This window comes from Terrapene carolina, unplaced genomic scaffold, assembly GCF_002925995.2.
Source record: "Terrapene carolina triunguis isolate 2854851 unplaced genomic scaffold, T_m_triunguis-2.0 Scaffold247, whole genome shotgun sequence".
Classification (NCBI taxonomy): domain Eukaryota; kingdom Metazoa; phylum Chordata; order Testudines; family Emydidae; genus Terrapene; species Terrapene triunguis.
In genome coordinates, this window is record NW_020664598.1 from 821,439 (window position 1) to 838,875 (window position 17,437).

Consider the following 17,437-nt stretch of genomic DNA (forward strand, 5'->3'; position numbering starts at 1 on the left):
AAAAAAAAAAAAAAAAAAAAAAAAAAAAAAAAAAAGAAGGTGGGCAGAGAATAAGGAAAGAAAAGAAGATAGAAAAGAAACTTTATGAGCTCGGCATTCACTGGCCACAGAGGAATCGGGTCACAATTTTCACAATTTCATTCACCACCAGAAAATCATATTGGTAATCTTGAAACAAAAAGGAAAAAAAAAAAGTTCTCTTTGTGATACATGTCTCTCAGTTGCCCTGCCACAGCCTCACCCTTTGAAAACTTGCTTCTGTTTCTCCAGTCAACAGGTCCCCCCACCCCACTATACGCCGTCCCGCAATAGGAAGTTGTATTTGCCGAAGTCATCATCCTTGGGGCACAGCAGCATGTCCTTGCGAGCTTTGGCCAGTTTCTGCTTCAGCACCTCCCGCCGGTCCAGCCACTCGGTCAGCTCGTCCTGGCCATGAGCATAGCAACATTTCTCCCCCTCAGGGCAGGCCTTGGTCTTCTGGAACCTGCCAGGAGAGAAACACAACTCACTGGACTATTTTATTTTTAAGGGGCAGGGTTTAAAGGGTTGCTCCATTTCTCTAGCATTGACATTGTGCTGGATTCTAAAGCACTTTACAAACGCTCTCCCTGTATTGGGCTCATTGTCTGAATGCAGAAATGTAGCCACCACCTCTGGGGTGATGCCTGGAGGTTGTTTAACTTAGGGCTGGTCTACACTGGGGGGCAGGGGGGAGGGAGAGGGGGGAAATCGATCTAAGATATGCAACTTCAGCTACGAGAATAGCGTAGCTGAAGTCAACATATCTTAGATCGATTTACCTTGGGTCCTCACGGCGCGGGATCGACGGCCGCGGCTCCCCTGTCGACTCCGCTTCCGCCTCTCGCTCTGGTGGAGTTCTGGAGTCGACAGGGAGCGCGTTCGGGGATCGATTTATCGCGTCTAGACGAGATGCGATAAATCGATCCCCGATAGATCGATTACTACCCGCCGATCCGGCGGGTAGTGAAGATGTACCCAGAGTATAGCAATAACAGTTTTGGCCAAGAGGAGACATACCCATACCCAACTGAGACTAAAAGGGGATTTAGGGCTGCCAAGTTAGAACTGGGCTAACATTTAGGGTTGGACAGCCCTACTCTTGAAAAAAATGCCATGGGATCTTGAAACAGACATGAGTGATCAGGACCTCAGTTTTCTACTTCACCTCCAGCAGCACAATGCCTCGTATCATCATCTTGAGGCATGGACAAAAGAGAGAGGGGCACTCTAGTGAGACACTAAACCCACTTACTGAAGCAGCTGGGTTTCCCAAAGAGGTGTCTCAGACAAGCAAGGACCCAGCCAGGCTCTGATTAGCTTGTGAGATCTGACGTCACCACAGTCATGGGTGGCATGGCTGTTGGGTTAAAGTTTCTTTCATTTCCCAAAGTATAGACAGACCGTGTGAGGCTGGAGAAGCATCGTTCATGCCTTTGAGCTTTGTAGTTTATCACTTTTAGGTGGGGGAAGGGGGTGTGAGCTTGATTCTGAAGCGTTATTGGAGGGGGTGTTCCCAATAACGTCTCCCACTTTTTGACCTTCCCAGAACTCCCCCGAGCTGCAGTTCCTTGGGGCTCCCCATTTAGGAGCAGACCGACTCGGTACCAGGTCTGCTCTCCTTTCACCGGCAGCGAACCCGTGTAGAACGGAGGTGTGGCGCACGCGGTACCTGTCACAGAGCCGGAATTCGCCCATGGGGAAGCGGTAGGTCCAGCAGCTAGAGTCGTTGTCAGAGGTGAAAACCTTCTCCTTATGCTTCTCTGACTGGATGTGTTGCTGCCATTGCTTCTTGCTGTTACTGTTCTTCCCACACAGCCAGCAGTGGTATCCCATCTAACCGGCACAGACCGAGCAGCCCATTAGCAGTGCCCATGCTGACCTTCCCAGCACTGGGGAGTGGAGAGGAAGGGATGTCCCCTCTCCGCCACAGCATCCAGGGTCTCCCCACCCCACCCAGCACTTCCCTCTCCTGACATATCAGTGTTGGGAACATCAAACTGCTGGCCACAGGGGACAGGACTGGATTCTTTGTCTGAGCCCACCAGTATCACTCCTTAGAACAGCCATAGGAGGGATTGTGGAGCAATTAGATATGGTTTCTCCAGACCTTAGTGGCCTGCCCATCCCCCTTCCCCATACCTCTCCTCTGCCACGCATTAGTACGTTGCCTCTGCACTCTCCCCCTACTTCTCTTCCCACCCATTGGTGGGCCAGTTATAACCCCACAGATCTCTCACCCCCAACCCAATTCTTTTCAAAATGGCCAGCCGTGGCTTTGCCGTTCCAGGGCTCCAGGGAAGGGCGGGAGCCCAGGAAGCAGGAGTTGATGCGTAAGATACAGTTTCAGCTGACTCTTGGATAAAAACATGTTTAACTGACAGGAAAGTCCTGGAGCAGCCTTGCTGACCCAGGCCTATGCCCTCCCGCCTCATCACTGCTACCCTGGCTGCCCTCCTCCTAGCTGGCAAAGATCACAGGCTCTTTCCCAAGGGAGCGTTCCAACCTCACTGGATTTCCAATCAGCACAGTCTCCTCTCAAGAGACTCCTGCAGGGAAGCACAGGAAAGAGGGGGAGATGTCAGAATGAGGAAAGGGAGGAGAGATATTACCATGATGTCGGCGTAGTCGGTGGGCATCTGGATCTGCTTCTCTCCTTCACGCGACGTGAGTGGTGTCCCCTCTCCTGGCTTCCCAGGGTTGTGTTTCTTTAGCCACATGTCATAGGTCTGCTGCATATCCAATACTGCGAGGAGGGAATCAGCCAGGTCAGCCAGGCAACTCACCTACCCACCCACTATGGACACACTCAGAACAAGGGACCTGTACAGATCTGGTGTTCTGAATGTGCAGCCCTCCCCCGCCACATTTCCTTCAGTTACAGACACTCCTTCTCCAGTGCGGTTACCTCCTCAGGTGAGAGGCTGGGTAGAGAAATCTCTTTCCCTTGGTCTGGGGGAGGGAGGCAGAGTTCTGAAACCTACAGATCAGATCTGAGCCTGGTCCCTCTCACTGGATAGCTCACCTCCTGCTGCAGCAAAGCAGGAGACGAAACAAAACAAAGTAGTAGTTTGTTTGGGTTTCAAATGTTGTGATTTTTAAACAAAATATTAATTCAAACTGACATTTTCTTCAGAAACAAAGTATCCAAACACTGACCGGGGGGTGGAGGGAGGACATTCTTTTTTGGCCACAACTATTCACCAAATTTGACCCAAATTTGTGAATAGTTTTGGACCCCCCCCCCCCCCCAAATTAATTTTTTTAAGCAAAATTTCCATTAGCCAAAGCATTTTGGCCAGCTCTACAACTCATGACACTGGTGGGAGAGTGAGGTGGCAAGGGGAAGAGAAGAAATTTGGCCAAGACCATGGGGTGTGGTGCCCACCTATATTTCCAAGAACTATTAACAAGTGAGGACAAGCTTGGTTGTAAGGGGCACTGCCCAACGGGGTCCTCACACAAAGTTCACACACCTGTGTACGACCTTTCACACAATCAGCAGGGACTGCTGCAGCCTAGGCGTGAGGGACATTAGCAGAACTAGGTGAGAGGCCAGGACAGGCGCAGAGGTCAGGAGTGAGGTGTATGGAGCCAGGGCTAGCCTAGCAGAGGAAGAGCAGAGCTGTGGAGCGGGCAGGCGAGAATGGACTAGCACTGGGTGCAGGACTCGGGTGCGCTGGCGGAAGGGTGATTGCGCAGCTGCGCGTGGCTGGCGTTTGAACAGCTCTAGCCCACGCTCTGAGAGCCTCATTTTTTGGAGTAATTTCACCCTCCTGCTGGAAAGGCGGGGGTGCTCAACGTCCTTTCCAGCTCTGGGACGCTGGGGAGAAGAGCCGTAACACACCCTGTGCTCTTCAGCGTCCCTGTTCCTGCCCCCATCTCACCACTCACTTTTATTTTCTTTCATGAAGGTCCACATGTCTCTCTCCTCAGGGCTGTGGGCAAAGGAGCAGTTCCCAACATACTGGCACTTCCTGCCATTTTGTGCATGGATACACAGCTGTCAAGAGACAGAAAAGAAAACACAGCCCCCCGCCCCACCCAGACCCTTCTGGTTAGGGAAAGAGAAAGGGGCAGACCAACCAGCAAAGGCACTGAGCAGGTGCTGCTGATCACTCGTGCCTCTTCTCCCTGGGTCCCCTAAGACTTGAGGGATGAGATCTCTGTATAAACGTACAGGAGGCTTGAGTTCAGTGACTGTCCTCTCACTACCTATCCACCAAGCCCACGGCTGGCCCGCTTACAGGTAAGGTTACTCATGGAGCCAGGTGAGGTGGTGGAAAGCAACTTTTGCTAACCCAGCAGCGGCGTCTGAAGGGGACTCTCACCCATGTCCTCTCCAGCCTGATGGATGAAGGTCTTGAGGGGGGGGAGAGGCTATCAGAGGGAAGTGGAGAGATGCCCAAGGCGAGTTTAGATTGATTCAGAGCAAAAGTTCCTAATGACAAAACTCTAGTAAGAACTGCAAAGAGCTTTCCCTGCACACGTCCAGCCCACCCTTTGCTAGTTACACACTCTCCCCCTTTCTCCCTGTAAACAGTCCTACCAAGGAGAGTCAGCAAACGGAGGGTGGCATACAGAGCCGCTCCTCTCCATTCATGGCTGTCCTTATGCACAGCCAAAGCAAGCAGCTGGTTGGGGCCCTGCCTCCTTCACAACTCACCGGCTGACCTTATCTCCCACTTCAGCACCAGGAAACAGCTCCCTCCCAGATCCTGTCTCCTCTTCCAGCAACCGGACCGGAAGTGGAGAAAACTTACAGCTGGGTTCCCCCCCATTTCAGCAGCTTAGGCCCTGCAAATTGTCAAGCTAGCCCTGACTAAGCTGATGGCTGGAATCCAGCCCAGATCAGCAGTGACCCTTAATTGTTACCCACCAGGAAGCTGCAATGTGGCCCCACATGAAATGAGCAAGGCATGGTATGAAGAAAGGAAATTGCCTTTCGGAAGCACCTGAATGCAGAGATTTTTGACACTGCAGCCCGGGGAGGGGAGGGGGGGGAGGATGAGGGCATGTCTACTTTGCAAAAACCACCCCCGCTGTTGACACACACTGACCCCCTTGTTGCAGCCTCAGCAGAAGGGCCAGGGCCTGAAGGCGTCACTGGAGACGTAGCCATTCTCTCACCCGTTGGAAGCGAGAGAGACAGCAGCAGGGCCGGGGTGGGAAGCTTGCACTCTTGCTGCCCATGCACTGCCTACTGTGGGAACAAACCGAAGGGTTCACTCCCCAGCAAACACTACCCACACATATGCACCTACACAGGAAAGAGGGGAAAAAAACCCCAGACACTCCAGTGACATCAGTGCCGGCGGCAGCGTTTGGGGGCCACAGGTCCATGACTCCCTCACGAGCTCAGGAAAAATTCAAAGCCACGCCCAAGGCTCTCGTCAGGCCCTTTTCTCAGGACACAGTTTACAGACTCACAAAACAAAAGCTGTCGCCCTAGAGCACGTGTGCTGCCCCCGCCCAGGGGTCCTTCCTTCTGCAGCTCTCCCACTGGGCACCTCCCCTTCCTCTAAAAGCCCCGCTGAGCCACGTGACAGGCAGGCCTTAGCCTTCTCCTGGCCATGCCTCCCTGTCACAGGCTCTTTAATGGAGGCATGGTGGAGAAAACAAAGGGCTACTTCTTCTGCCAGACGCTGGCTCCCATTTCCCGTAGCGCTCATGCCTCCTTTTGCACTACAGGGAATCTTAAAGACAAAAAAACCCCAAGCCAGCTAAGCTGCGAGTCCACACCCTTCCCCTCTCCCCACCCCACAGCTGGGATCTCCCCTGGGTGACATCTCAGCAGCAACTTAGTCTGACCTATCGCCCCCTCCCGCCGCCAACACACACATGATTTTGGCTTTGGGCTGAGAGGGGAGAGACAAAATCTGATTAGAAACAGACTGAAAAACCCAGGACAGTTTCCCAGAAGTCAGCAGCCGCTCTAGGAAGAAACTCCCACTCCCCCAGGCACCGCCTGCGACTGCCATGGCAGCACATGGAAATCTTTTATTGTGAGGCAACAGAACACACTCAAGCAGCTGAGTGATCCGACTGACTGAGAGGTCGCAGGTGCTTTATAGCTACCCTGGCTGTGAGCAGGAGAAGGGGACCCCCAGCATTTTCACATGGGCTCCCCTCTGGCTCTAGATTAAGAGATGGCAGACACCTCTTCACTGAGGGGAGGGGAGCTCTCCGTTAACCATGGCTGGGGCCTGTCCCGATCTCCTCCCCCCCTGAGGCAGAAAGGAGAAGAGCGCTATCCCACCTCCTATCACATGCTGAGCTGGGAGTGGGCTTCACAGCTTTTCACGTGGCTCTGGGGTTTTAATTTAGGGGGTGTTTTTTTTTTTTTAATATCTGTTTCCAAATCACCTTTCAAGTGAGCTGTAAAAACTGGTGGAAGTGGCTGGATTGGAAGCCTAGGAGACTAATGCGCTCGGTTTACCCGCAGAACAGGTACAGCAAAAGCAGGGACAACACAAGCTTATCCTGTGCCTACTGCCCCACCTGTGACCTGGCCTGGAAAGGCGTGACCCAAGGAGAAGGGCTAGACCCCATCCCCATCCCCTGAGCCGGCCAGTCCTATAGGTGGTGATGGTGTTAAGAGCAGTGTCAAAAACCTGGTTGCAGGGGTCCTTTCATACCATGCCACGGAGCTGGCTGTTTGAGATGGAACTGATCTCTCTTCGTTTTCAGTTGGTCTCTGCTTTTCACCTGGGTCTACGTCTACCTACCCACCTGTCCATTTACAAAGCACCTGCCCCAAGAGCATCGAAGCACTGGCTCCATGCTCGGTGCATGAAGCGTTGCGATAGGAAGGGGGAGGATTCTGGAGCCGCGAAGGGGTACAGGGCTTACATCATATTGCTGTGGGAAGTTGCGGATGGAAGGCAGCGGTCGGACGGACACCCACTTCCTCTTTGCTTTGGACATCACCAGCAGGACGCGACGCTCCTTTGTCCAGCTAGGAAACGGGGAGAGGGGGAATTAAAACAAAAAGGCAGGAGGGGAAGCAAAGGGGGTTTAAAATATCCCATCACCACACCAGAACCATCACTCAGCCTGCCCCTCGCACTGGCTGGTAGCCATGGGCTACAGGTAACTACAGCAGACACACTAGAAGAACAGACTGTAGCTCTACAGGGTGAGTCAAAAGGGAGCCTTTCCTCCTGCTTCCCCCTGCTCCCCCCACTTCTTGTGAGGTACTGAACACCTCCCACATTCCATCCCCAGGGGTGGCTGAACCGGTCCTGGTCTATACAGTCTGTAAAAAAAAACAAAAAACAAAAAAAACCACACACTTTGGGACCCTTCAGGGCGAGAGCTGCTGTAGAACTGCAGGTCCTTACACACAGACACGGCACTGTGAACAAGATCCTACAGTTAGGCAGATCACTCTTCCACAATGTCCTACAAAAGGATCTGAAGAGGGTACTGTGGCAAAAAAAATCCAGGCCAATGCAGCACAGACAGAGAAATGACATCCCAGGAAGGGAAGGTGACCGTCCCTCTCTATGTCGCACTGAGACCTCTCCTAGATCACCACATTCACAGAACAAGGCAGACAAATTGGATGCCTTTCAGAGAAATGCAACAAAAATGATCAAAGGGCTCATTTAAAAAGGATGTAAAGTACATACCATGGCTAAAATTACAACCAATAGCGATAGGATTGCCATCTACAAACAGCTGATGTCTGGAAACAAGTTTGGAGAAGAACTGTTTTGGGTGCTCCAGCTGAGTATAGCTAGGAGAGATGGGATGAATTGAACAAAGGGAAAATGGAGGCTCCCTCTAGCCTAGCTTGTAAGCTCCTAGAGAGGGGACTGTGTCTTTTTTCTCTCTGCAAAGTGCCATGCCCAAAGAGGGCCCTGCATACAAATGATAAATAATAGAACCTGACTGCAGAAAAAACCCAGTTACCTACCTTTTCATAACTGTTGTTCTTCGAGATGTGTTGCTCATGTCCATTCCATTCTAGGTGTGTGGCAACCACATGCACAGTCGTCAGATATTTTTGCCTTAGCGGTATCTGTAGGGCCGGCTGTGGCACCCCCTTGAGTGCCGCACTCATGCGCTGGTATATTAGGTGCCGCCGGCCCTATGCCCTCTGAGTTCCTTCTTGCCAACTACTCCGACAGAGGGGTAGGAGGGCGGGTAATGGAATGGAAATGAGCAACATCTCGAAGAACATCAGTTACAAAAAGGTAGGCAACCGTTTTTTCTTCGAGTGCTTGCTTGTGTCGATTCCATTCTAGGTGACTCACAAGCAGTATCAATGGAGCTGGGCTCAGAGTTCAAGGTCTTGCAGCTTGCAGCACTGTTCTGCCAAAGCCAGCGTCATCTCGAGCCTGCTGGGTAAGCACACACTGAGACGTGAACGTGTGGACAGGCGACCGGGTAGCGGCCCTACAGATCTCTTGGATTGGCACCTGTGCCAGGAAGGCCGCTGACACTTGCGCTCTAGCCGAGTGTGCCGTCACAACTGCTGGCGGAGGCACCTTCAGCAGTTCATAGCAGTGGTGGAAGCAGGCCATGATCCAGGACAAAATCCTCTGAGCAGACACTGGGCGACCTTTCATTCTGTCTGCCACCACAACGAACAACTGCGCTGACTTACGGAACAGCTTCGTTCTATCTACGTAGAAGGCCAGCGCCCTCCTGACGTCCAGGGTGTGTAGCCTGGGCTCCTTATCTGACGTATGAGGCTTTGGAAAGAAGACGGGTAAATATATGTCCTGGCCAGTATGAAACTGGGAAACTACCTTAGGTCGAAACGCCAGGTGCGGTCGTAACTGGACTGTATCCTTGTAGAAGACCGTATAGGACAGCTCTGAAATAAGGGCCCTGATCTCGGACACCCCGTGGGCTGACATTATCACAACCAGGAACGAAATCCTCCAGGAGAGAAGCAGGAGACAGCAGGAAGCCAGAGGTCCAAAAGGAGGCCCCGGCCACCTCAACAGCATGAGATTCAGGTCCCAGGGAGGGATGGGATCCTGGATGTGCGGGTAGACACACTCCAGACCTTTCAAAACCATGCTGTCACGTCACGAGCGAAGATCGACCTGCCTTGGAATGGAGGATGGAAAGCCAAGATAGCAGCCAGGTGGATCTTGATCGATGACAGGGACAAACCTTGGAGTTTGAGGTGCAGCAGATAATCCAGGATCTCCTGCAGTGGGGCCTCCTCGGCTCAGATACGCCGTTCAGAAGCCCAGCACGTGAACCTTTTCCATTTGGCCAGGTAAGTCGCTTTGATGGAGGGTTTCCTGCTACTCAGAAAGACCTGCCTGTTTGTCCGCGCTTAGCCATGCGGTAGCCAAGCCGTCAAGTGCAGTGCCACCAGGTTCGGGCACAAAAGGCTGCCGTGGTTCTGGGACAGCAGATCCAGCCAGAGGGACAGCTGCAGCAGGGTGGCTACTGAAAGGCTCAACAACGTGCCGAACCAGTGCTGGCGAGGCCACGCAGGGGCTATTAGGATCATTCTTGCACTGTCTTGCTTGATCTTCACAGGGACCCTGTGAACCAACGGCACTGGCAGGAAAGCACACATCAGCGCCCCCGACCATGGAATGAGAAAGGCGTCTGATAAGGAGTCCCTGTGCATCCCCCGGATCGAACAGAACATGTGGCATTTTCTGTTCTGGAAGATTATGCTGACCACCTCCAGATGGAGTGACCACTCATGGCGAGACGAGAAAGTCCTGCTAAGGTGATCTGTTATGACGTTCCTGGTTCTGGGCATATGCGCAGCTACCAGATGAATGGCATGCCACACACAAAAATCCCAAAGGTGGAGAGTTTCTTGACAAGGGCCGAAGACCTGGCACCGCCGTGCCTGTTGATGTAATACATCGCGGCAGTATTGTCCGTCAGGATCTGCACCACCCTGCCCTTCAGGTGGGGCAAGAAAGTTGCAGAGTATAGCCCTGAGATATTATGTCCAGCACCCAGCAGTCTGAGGTGACCCGCGACTGAACGGTAGGGATGGAGACGGTTGAGGAAAGAACAAGGTGGATCCAGGGAATTGACTGGGGCATTGCTCTCGAGCGCACCTTCAAAATGAGTGTTTCTGGCCCTGGGACGCTTTGCCAGGCTGGGCTGTGCGGGTGAGCAGGCGGCGACGACTAAAGCTTGTGTCTCTATCCCTTCTCCTTGCACACCCCTGATGAGGCTGCCAAGGCCTTGGTGATGGGGGCAGCTGGAACTGCTTCCTTGCAGACTGCAGCATATGCATGCCCAGCGAGCGAAGGGTGGCCCAAGTGTCCTTTAACATGTACAGCCTCGCAGCAGTCTGCTTCGAAGAGAGACTCTTCTCATCAAATGGGAGGTCCTGGATCGAGGTCTGCAGACCGCCGGCCTGTCCCGAGAGATGAAGCCAGGAGCTGCGCCTCATGACCACCGCAACCACCCTAGCTACTGAGTCCGCCATCAGGGTGCCTCCTTCACCAGGGTGCCAAATTCCTGGGCCAAACCCTAAGGGAGAAACTCCTTGAACTTATGGAGAAAGTCCCACAAGTTAAAACTGTACCTGACAGAGAGGGCCTGTTGGTTCGCCACCTGGAATTGCAGGCTGGATGTTGAATAAATTTTTCTCCCAAAAAGGTCGTCTTTTGGCCTTTTTATTTTTGGGAGTTGAACTGGTGTGTCCCTGCTTGTCCTTTTCGTTGGCCACAGAGACAACCAGAAAGCCCGGAGGTGGATGGGTATGAAGGTACTTGAACCCTTTGGCCAGGACGAAGTACTTCTTTCTGGCCCTTTTGGAGTGGGAGGGATGGACGATGGGATTTGCCAGAGGGCCTTGGCAATTTTCAGGACCCCGTGCCAAGGTAGAGGCTGAGAAGATATTGAACAAGGTGTTCACCTGCTCGGCCATCTCCTCCACTTCTAGGCCCAAGTTCTCGGTTACCCGTCGAAGCAGGGCTTGGTGTTCTTTTAAAACTGTCTGGCGGGCTGGCCCTCGAGGGTCCCGCAACAGCCTCATCCAGGGATGAGGACAACAACTGTACCGCTGGGGGAGGCTCCAGGGCATCATCCCCCCATTGGGGAGGGTTTTTTTTTTGGGGTGGATGCTGTCTCCTCTACCCCAACCTCCAAGCGGGTCTCATGCACCGAACCCAGTGCCGCCAGCTGTTGCTCCGAGGTGGCGGCAGATGAGCAGTGCAAAAGGGTCATCGTCATTACTGACATGCCCCACGCACTCCTATAAGGCCACTGCACTGGCCACTGGCCATGCTGCCAAGGCAGCGCCGTAGATGTCAATGCAGCCTCAAGTGCCCAAACGCGCTGGTGGGGTCTTGACAAGGGGCTGAACTGCCCTTCCGTGCCGGAGGAATCCCCTTCCGGTGACCACAGCGGGGCCGTCGCTGCCTGTGTCTGCCTGCTGACCGTTGCCGCTGGAGACCGGTGTCTGGAGTGGGGGGGGATCGGTGCCGGTATCGAGGGGACCGGAATCGCGATGGGGAGTACTCCCATGGGGCAGGCAACCAAGATGTGTGCCGAGAGGATGACTGGCGGGAGGGTGAACGGTGACGGTAGAATGGAGACCGGCTCCTCCCACAGGCGATCCGCGTTGAGATGGTGGGGACCGCGATCGTGGTGCCGATGACTGCGGGCGAGCCCCAGAGGATCTGGGCTGTGATGCCAGAGATCTGCAGCGCGGAGATGGAGAGCGCTGCCTTGTCTCGGGGCATTGGTGGAGCTCCACTGCCCCGAGGGGTCTTAGCGGTTGGCTTGCCCTTGTAGGGAGCCTTTGCCGCTTCCTGTGGCACGGGAGGGCACATCCACATGGCTCCAGAGTGGCCCAAACTGGGTCCTTGCCAGATGCCCCATGGCCCTTCTTGCCCGGTGCCGGGGAGCTGTGCTGCTTCTTTTTCTTTCTGGGCACCGGCGATGGGGAGCGGTGCCAGGGGTGCACTGAGGCCGAGGTACTAGGTGAGTCTTGGCGGGATGGCTCGGAAGAAGATGAAGGGCTGCCTCCATGAGGAGAGCCCGCGAACAAATATCCCACTCTGAGTCCTGGGTCAAAGTTTTTTACAAATATGACTCTTGTCCTTCACATGTGATTCCAAACACTTGAGGCAGCTGCTGTGGGGGTCACTTACAGGCATAGGCCTGTTACAGTCCATGCAGGGCTTAAACCCTGGAAACTGGGGCATGCCCCGCCTGGGGCGAAGTCCCCGCTGGGACTCTAACTTCTAACTACACTTAACAGCTACTTAACACCAACTACTATGAACAACTATTTAAAGGCCCTAAGGCTCGAAGTCAGAAGAAACGTAACTGCGAGCCCTTGCTATGCAAGGAAAGGCGCTCCAACTAACCACCCCGGGCAGTAAAAGGTAACGGAGAGGGCGTAGGGCTGGTGGCACCTGATATACCGATGTATGAGCGCGACACTCAAGGGGGTACCACAGCCGATCCTATGGATACTGCTAAGGCAAACATATCTGACGACCAGGCACGTGGGTGTGTACACACCTAGAATGGAATCGACACGAACAAGCACTCGAAGAAGAATGCTTGCTAATGGTGATGTCTATAAAACTGGAAGAGTCTCCCCAAGGGAATAGTCTGCCAAGATGGAAGCCCTCACAGATATTTCAAAGTAGCCTGTACAAAGCACTGGAGAATGAATATATGGCAGGGGGAAATCCTGCACTCAGGCTAGGGGGAGACAGAAGAGAGGACAAGAGCACTCACCAGTGGCGGGCTTTGGCACTACAGTACTTGAGGTCCTTGTCTGGCTCCACCACCTGCCCGTTCCTCCAGCATTGGCCACACACAAATTTCATCTGGAGGTCAAAGCTGCTTGATGTCGGAGCCCGGGGAGCAGCCTGTGAAGGATCACATGAATAAACAGGATTCAGGCAAACTGACCTCAACACCTTGCCCCAGTCAGTACTGTGTACAGGCACAGGGTCATGCACGCGTTTGCCCTGGGATAGACGCCTTTCCCCATAGGCACTTGTACACTACAGCAAAGTGCATAGCATAAAAGCCAAGACAGAGGCAGACTGAGCTCTCATTTGGCAGTACAAGCCATTGGTCCATCAAGATACCAGATCAGACTAATCGGACCAGTGGTTTGATCTAGTTTCCTACCTCTTGCCATATGATATAGGGCCATTGATCCCTCCTGTCTGTAGCCTCTCTCTAACAGTGGCCAAATCCAGGTCTTCAGAGGAAGAGACAACCACCTCACAATGCACATGAACAGGCCACACACACCACTAGCACTGACCGAGGGTTCAATCCGGGCCCACTGATGCAGCTGCAGACAAGGGATGGGGATTCATTCTCAGGGAGGGTAGGGGGGCATCTGCACTGAACCTCCTGGGGATGTTGTCTATCTGGAGAAAGCAGTTTAAAGTCACAGTTTGGGCCCCTTAGGAGCTCTGATAGCAGAGGAGGCCCCCCCGGGCTGCACTGAATCAACATGTCTCCTGGCCACACTACATCCAGCCACTGCCACCCACTTTTGGGTCACAGCTGGATGATGTAGGCCCCACCTTGTGCCTCTAAACTCCATTGTGGGCAGACTTTCCACCCCTGAGGTTCCTGTGCCCTGAGTTGCAGAACCCACCAGCCTATTAACCAACATGTGACCCGAAGCCTGAGAATTCACAGCCCTTACATCACGATCCCTAGCTGAAAGAGTCACAAAATGTCCGTAGTCCTTTCATATGCTCTCAAGGGACAAGGACGGTCATATGATTAAGATACATAATTTGCAATCAAGAGGCCTGAATTCTGTACCTGTCTCTTCCACGCACTTACAGCAGAGTTGCATTTTGAATTTGCGCCACTAACTTGGGCACTTAGATCTGTAACAACAGGGAACACGTGATGTTTGAGTCTACAGCTCATTTCCCAAGGAAAAAGCAAATGCAGATGCAAGGAGCTACACTCAGCAGCCAACCACATGGGGTGCAGCCAAGAATCCAGAGCCAAGGCGAAATTTCCAAAGGAGCGCACCTGGAGGCGAGCAGGCTGTGGAGCCCAATGATTTTGTGCCAGTACATGTGACTGTCTGCCTGTGCCAGCTAACCAGCTTGCACCAGCTGTCCCGCATTGACTTTCTTATGCTGGGCATTTACCAGAGAGACGACAGAGGCAAACAATCTCCATGAGCAGCAGGTTTTAATCAAAAGCGACAAAGAGTCCTGTGGCACCTTATAGACCAGGCCTGCACAACTCGTAAAGCGGCGAGGGCCATATTACTCCAAAGAAAACAGCTGAGGGCCGAAACCCCCCGGCCCCCGGGAAAACCCCCCCCCCCCAGCACCGCCCAGCCCCGCGGAAACAAACCCTCCTTCCCCAGCACCGCCCCGCCGAAACAGCTAAGGTTTGGGGGGGAGGGTGTGTGATACTTTATTAAGAATTTTTCAATTAAATCAAACAATTTTTTAAATTATTTTAAATTTTTTTATTAATCATGGAAAAATTAAAAACATCTGTTCCGTTGAAAGAAAACATTTGTACTTTTCATAATTACCTTGCAAATTTAATGAGAAATATTACATCTCTTTTCGACAACAAGCTTGTCGCATTTGGGGGTCATATTTGAAGTGGATATTTTCATAATGTCTTCCAAATGGTCGTCAGTCAGAGAAGAACGTTGCTTGTTTTTATTCATGTTCATGATGGAAAATGTTTGTTCACATATGTAAGTGCGTCCAAAAATGCTGAACATTTTCAGTGCAACTTCATTGTCCAGACTTTTGTAGAAGTCCCACAAGCTGCTTTCTCTGTGCTTATTTCGGTAAACTGCTGAACACTGAAGTTCAATAACCTCCAACTGCAAATCTAGTGGCACTTCCTCTGGATCCACAGAAAAGGGATCTTCAATCAGCTTCAACTGGACATCTTCTTCTTTAGACAAAGTAAGTCTTCTGTCAAATTCTTCAATCAAAAGAATGATGTGCATTGCGTATTTTTCTCCTAACTCGGCGTGTTTGTGCTGAGGGATACGCTGTGCACAAGTGGGAAAGTGACACATTTCACCTTTTGACAGCTGACTTCTGAAAAGTTTCAATTTCATTTTGAAAGCTTTCACTGCTGCACACATTTGAAATATAAGTTGATTTTTTCCCTGAAGTTGAATGTTGAGATCATTCAGGTGTGCTGTAATATCACAAAAGAAAAAGAGATCTTGATTCCAGGACTCATTTTCAAGCTCTGGGAATTTTATTGGCCCATTTTCTAGGAATTTTGCTACCTCCTCTTTCAAAGCAACAAAACGCTGGAGCACTCTTCCTCGACTCAACCACCTCACTTCTGTATGGTAGATTAAGTCATTGCACTCGGTGTCTACCCCTTCAAGAAAGGCTCGAAATGTCCTATGTTTTAGTCCTCTAGAACGGATGTAGTTTACAATGGAAACTACCACTGACATTACATGCTCAAATTTTAAGACTTTGCTACACAAAACCTGCTGATGCATAATGCAGTGATGTTTGGTTATTTCTCTTCCGATAAATTCTTCAAGAAGAGTAACTGCTCCAACATTTTTTTGGCACATAGCTGGAGCACCATCAGTACACTGTTGCTTTTTACAGATTCAGACTAACACGGCTACCCCTCTGATACTTGATCAGTACAAATGGCCACCAAGTTTGTGAAATCTAATCCCGACTTATCATTCGTGCACTTTATCACTTCACTGGAGATTTCTTTTCCGGTTGTGCGACCCGTCATGGAGCACATGCCAGCAAGTTCTTCAGTAATTTCAAAGTTTTTATCAATACCTCTAATAAAAATAAGAAGTTGGGCGGTGTCTTTTAAATCGGTGCTTTCATCCATAGCTAGGGAGTAAAAGCAGAATTCACTGACTCTCTGCTTTAACTGATCACTTAAATTGGTAGAAATGTCAGCTATTCTTCTCCGTACAGTCATGCGTGATAGACTGACATTCTCAAATATTCCCCTCTTTTCTGGACATAACTCAGATACAGCAATCAACATACACTTTTTTAATAACTCGCCTTCTGTCAAGCATTTCCCAGCAGCAGCAATTTCCTTAGAAATTTTAAAGCTTACTTTAGTAACTGTATCGTTCTCAGTGCTCACTTTCTTGAAAATTTGCTGTTCTCTACTAAGGTTTTTCGCTAAACTGGCTGCTTTAATTATTTTTTCATTTGAGCTCAATTTGGCGAGATTGGGATGCTTAGTTTCAAAGTGCCACCGAAGGTTGTATTCTTTCGGAACGGCTAACGTTTTGCGACACACGAGGCACAGTATTTTGTCTTTGGAAATAGTATATAAGTATTTATTCGTCCATTCAGTGTTGAAAACTCTGTGCTCTGATTCTATTTTTCTCTTTTTCTTTTCACTCATGGTATCCATTATGAGGCTCAAGATTTTGTTGAATAAATTCACACACAAGGGAAACACTCACAGTCACACACAAAGAGAAGAGATATCTCACGGCGCATGGCACACTAGCAAGGCACTGACGGTGTGTGGAAGCCTGTAGGTCCAGGGGTCACTATATTACTGCACACAGCAGTCAATCAATGCAGTTGTAGATAAATCTCTGCATTATGCATTTTTGTATAACTTTTATATGACTTTGTATTGAACCTTGGTACTATGTTATAGCGGGTTCCTAAGATAGTATAATTAAGGTAAAAGAAAAATTTCTTCTGTGCAAATTTTTGAAGCAGAGTTCAAATTTGTGTGCCATGAGGCAAATGCGCCCAAGTGAGTAAAATGCTTATACATTTAAAAAGTTTTAATTTGCAATTTGTGTCAATTTATATGGGTTTTCAGATAGACATCATAAGTAAAAGAAAAACAAAAGTTTGTGTTTTAAATTGAAAATTTTCCTAAAAAATATCAATAAATGATTATCAGCCAAGAATAAGATATGTAATTACAAATGCATTTTAATTTCCTTATTGGTCGAAATGTCAAAGACGGCTAAACTAACCTTACTGTTTTTCCCTGCGATCTTTTTCATTTGCCCATTCAATATAAACTCTGTCCAGATCTATCAGTCCTCAATCCAGCTGGTAACTCTTAATACACATCAGCACCCCACATAGAACCCCCCACTCGCTAGTTTCCCAATACACACAGATTTCTCCTCCCTCCCTCCCAGTGCCCTTCCCCACAGCCCCACCACCACAACTAAACAATGCCCCACACAGACCCCCAGTGCCCTAACACACACAGATCTCCCTCACTGCCCAGCACCCCCCAACAGGCCCCCACTGCCTAGCAGCCCAAAACACACAAACCTCCCCCACTGCCCAGCGACCTCCACACCCTCACAGCCCAGCACCCCCCGCACATCTCCCAGACACTCACTCCACCACACCCTTCCCCCCTCCCTGGCCGCACTCACCAGCCCTGCTGGGAGATCTCTGGCTCCTAGGGTGAGAGCGGCAAGGGGAGTCTCCAGTGGTGAGCGGGAGCC

At 51.0% G+C, this 17,437-nt stretch overlaps 1 protein-coding gene across 1 annotated transcript in view; it reads right to left on the reverse strand.

The window, feature by feature from the left end:
- Positions 1 to 38: 38 nt before the first annotated feature.
- The window catches only part of ZC3H7B (zinc finger CCCH-type containing 7B), a 65,570-nt gene continuing 48,171 nt past the window's right edge, over positions 39 to 17,437 (reverse strand). Inside the window, exons 19-24 of the mRNA XM_024200423.2 lie at positions 12,718 to 12,851; positions 6,871 to 6,976; positions 3,913 to 4,021; positions 2,631 to 2,764; positions 1,691 to 1,854; positions 39 to 484 (exon numbers count right to left, since the gene is read on the reverse strand). Coding sequence (XP_024056191.2) covers positions 292 to 484; positions 1,691 to 1,854; positions 2,631 to 2,764; positions 3,913 to 4,021; positions 6,871 to 6,976; positions 12,718 to 12,851 — 840 coding nt within the window. The 3' untranslated portion in view covers positions 39 to 291. The remainder of the gene's footprint in view (positions 485 to 1,690; positions 1,855 to 2,630; positions 2,765 to 3,912; positions 4,022 to 6,870; positions 6,977 to 12,717; positions 12,852 to 17,437) is intronic.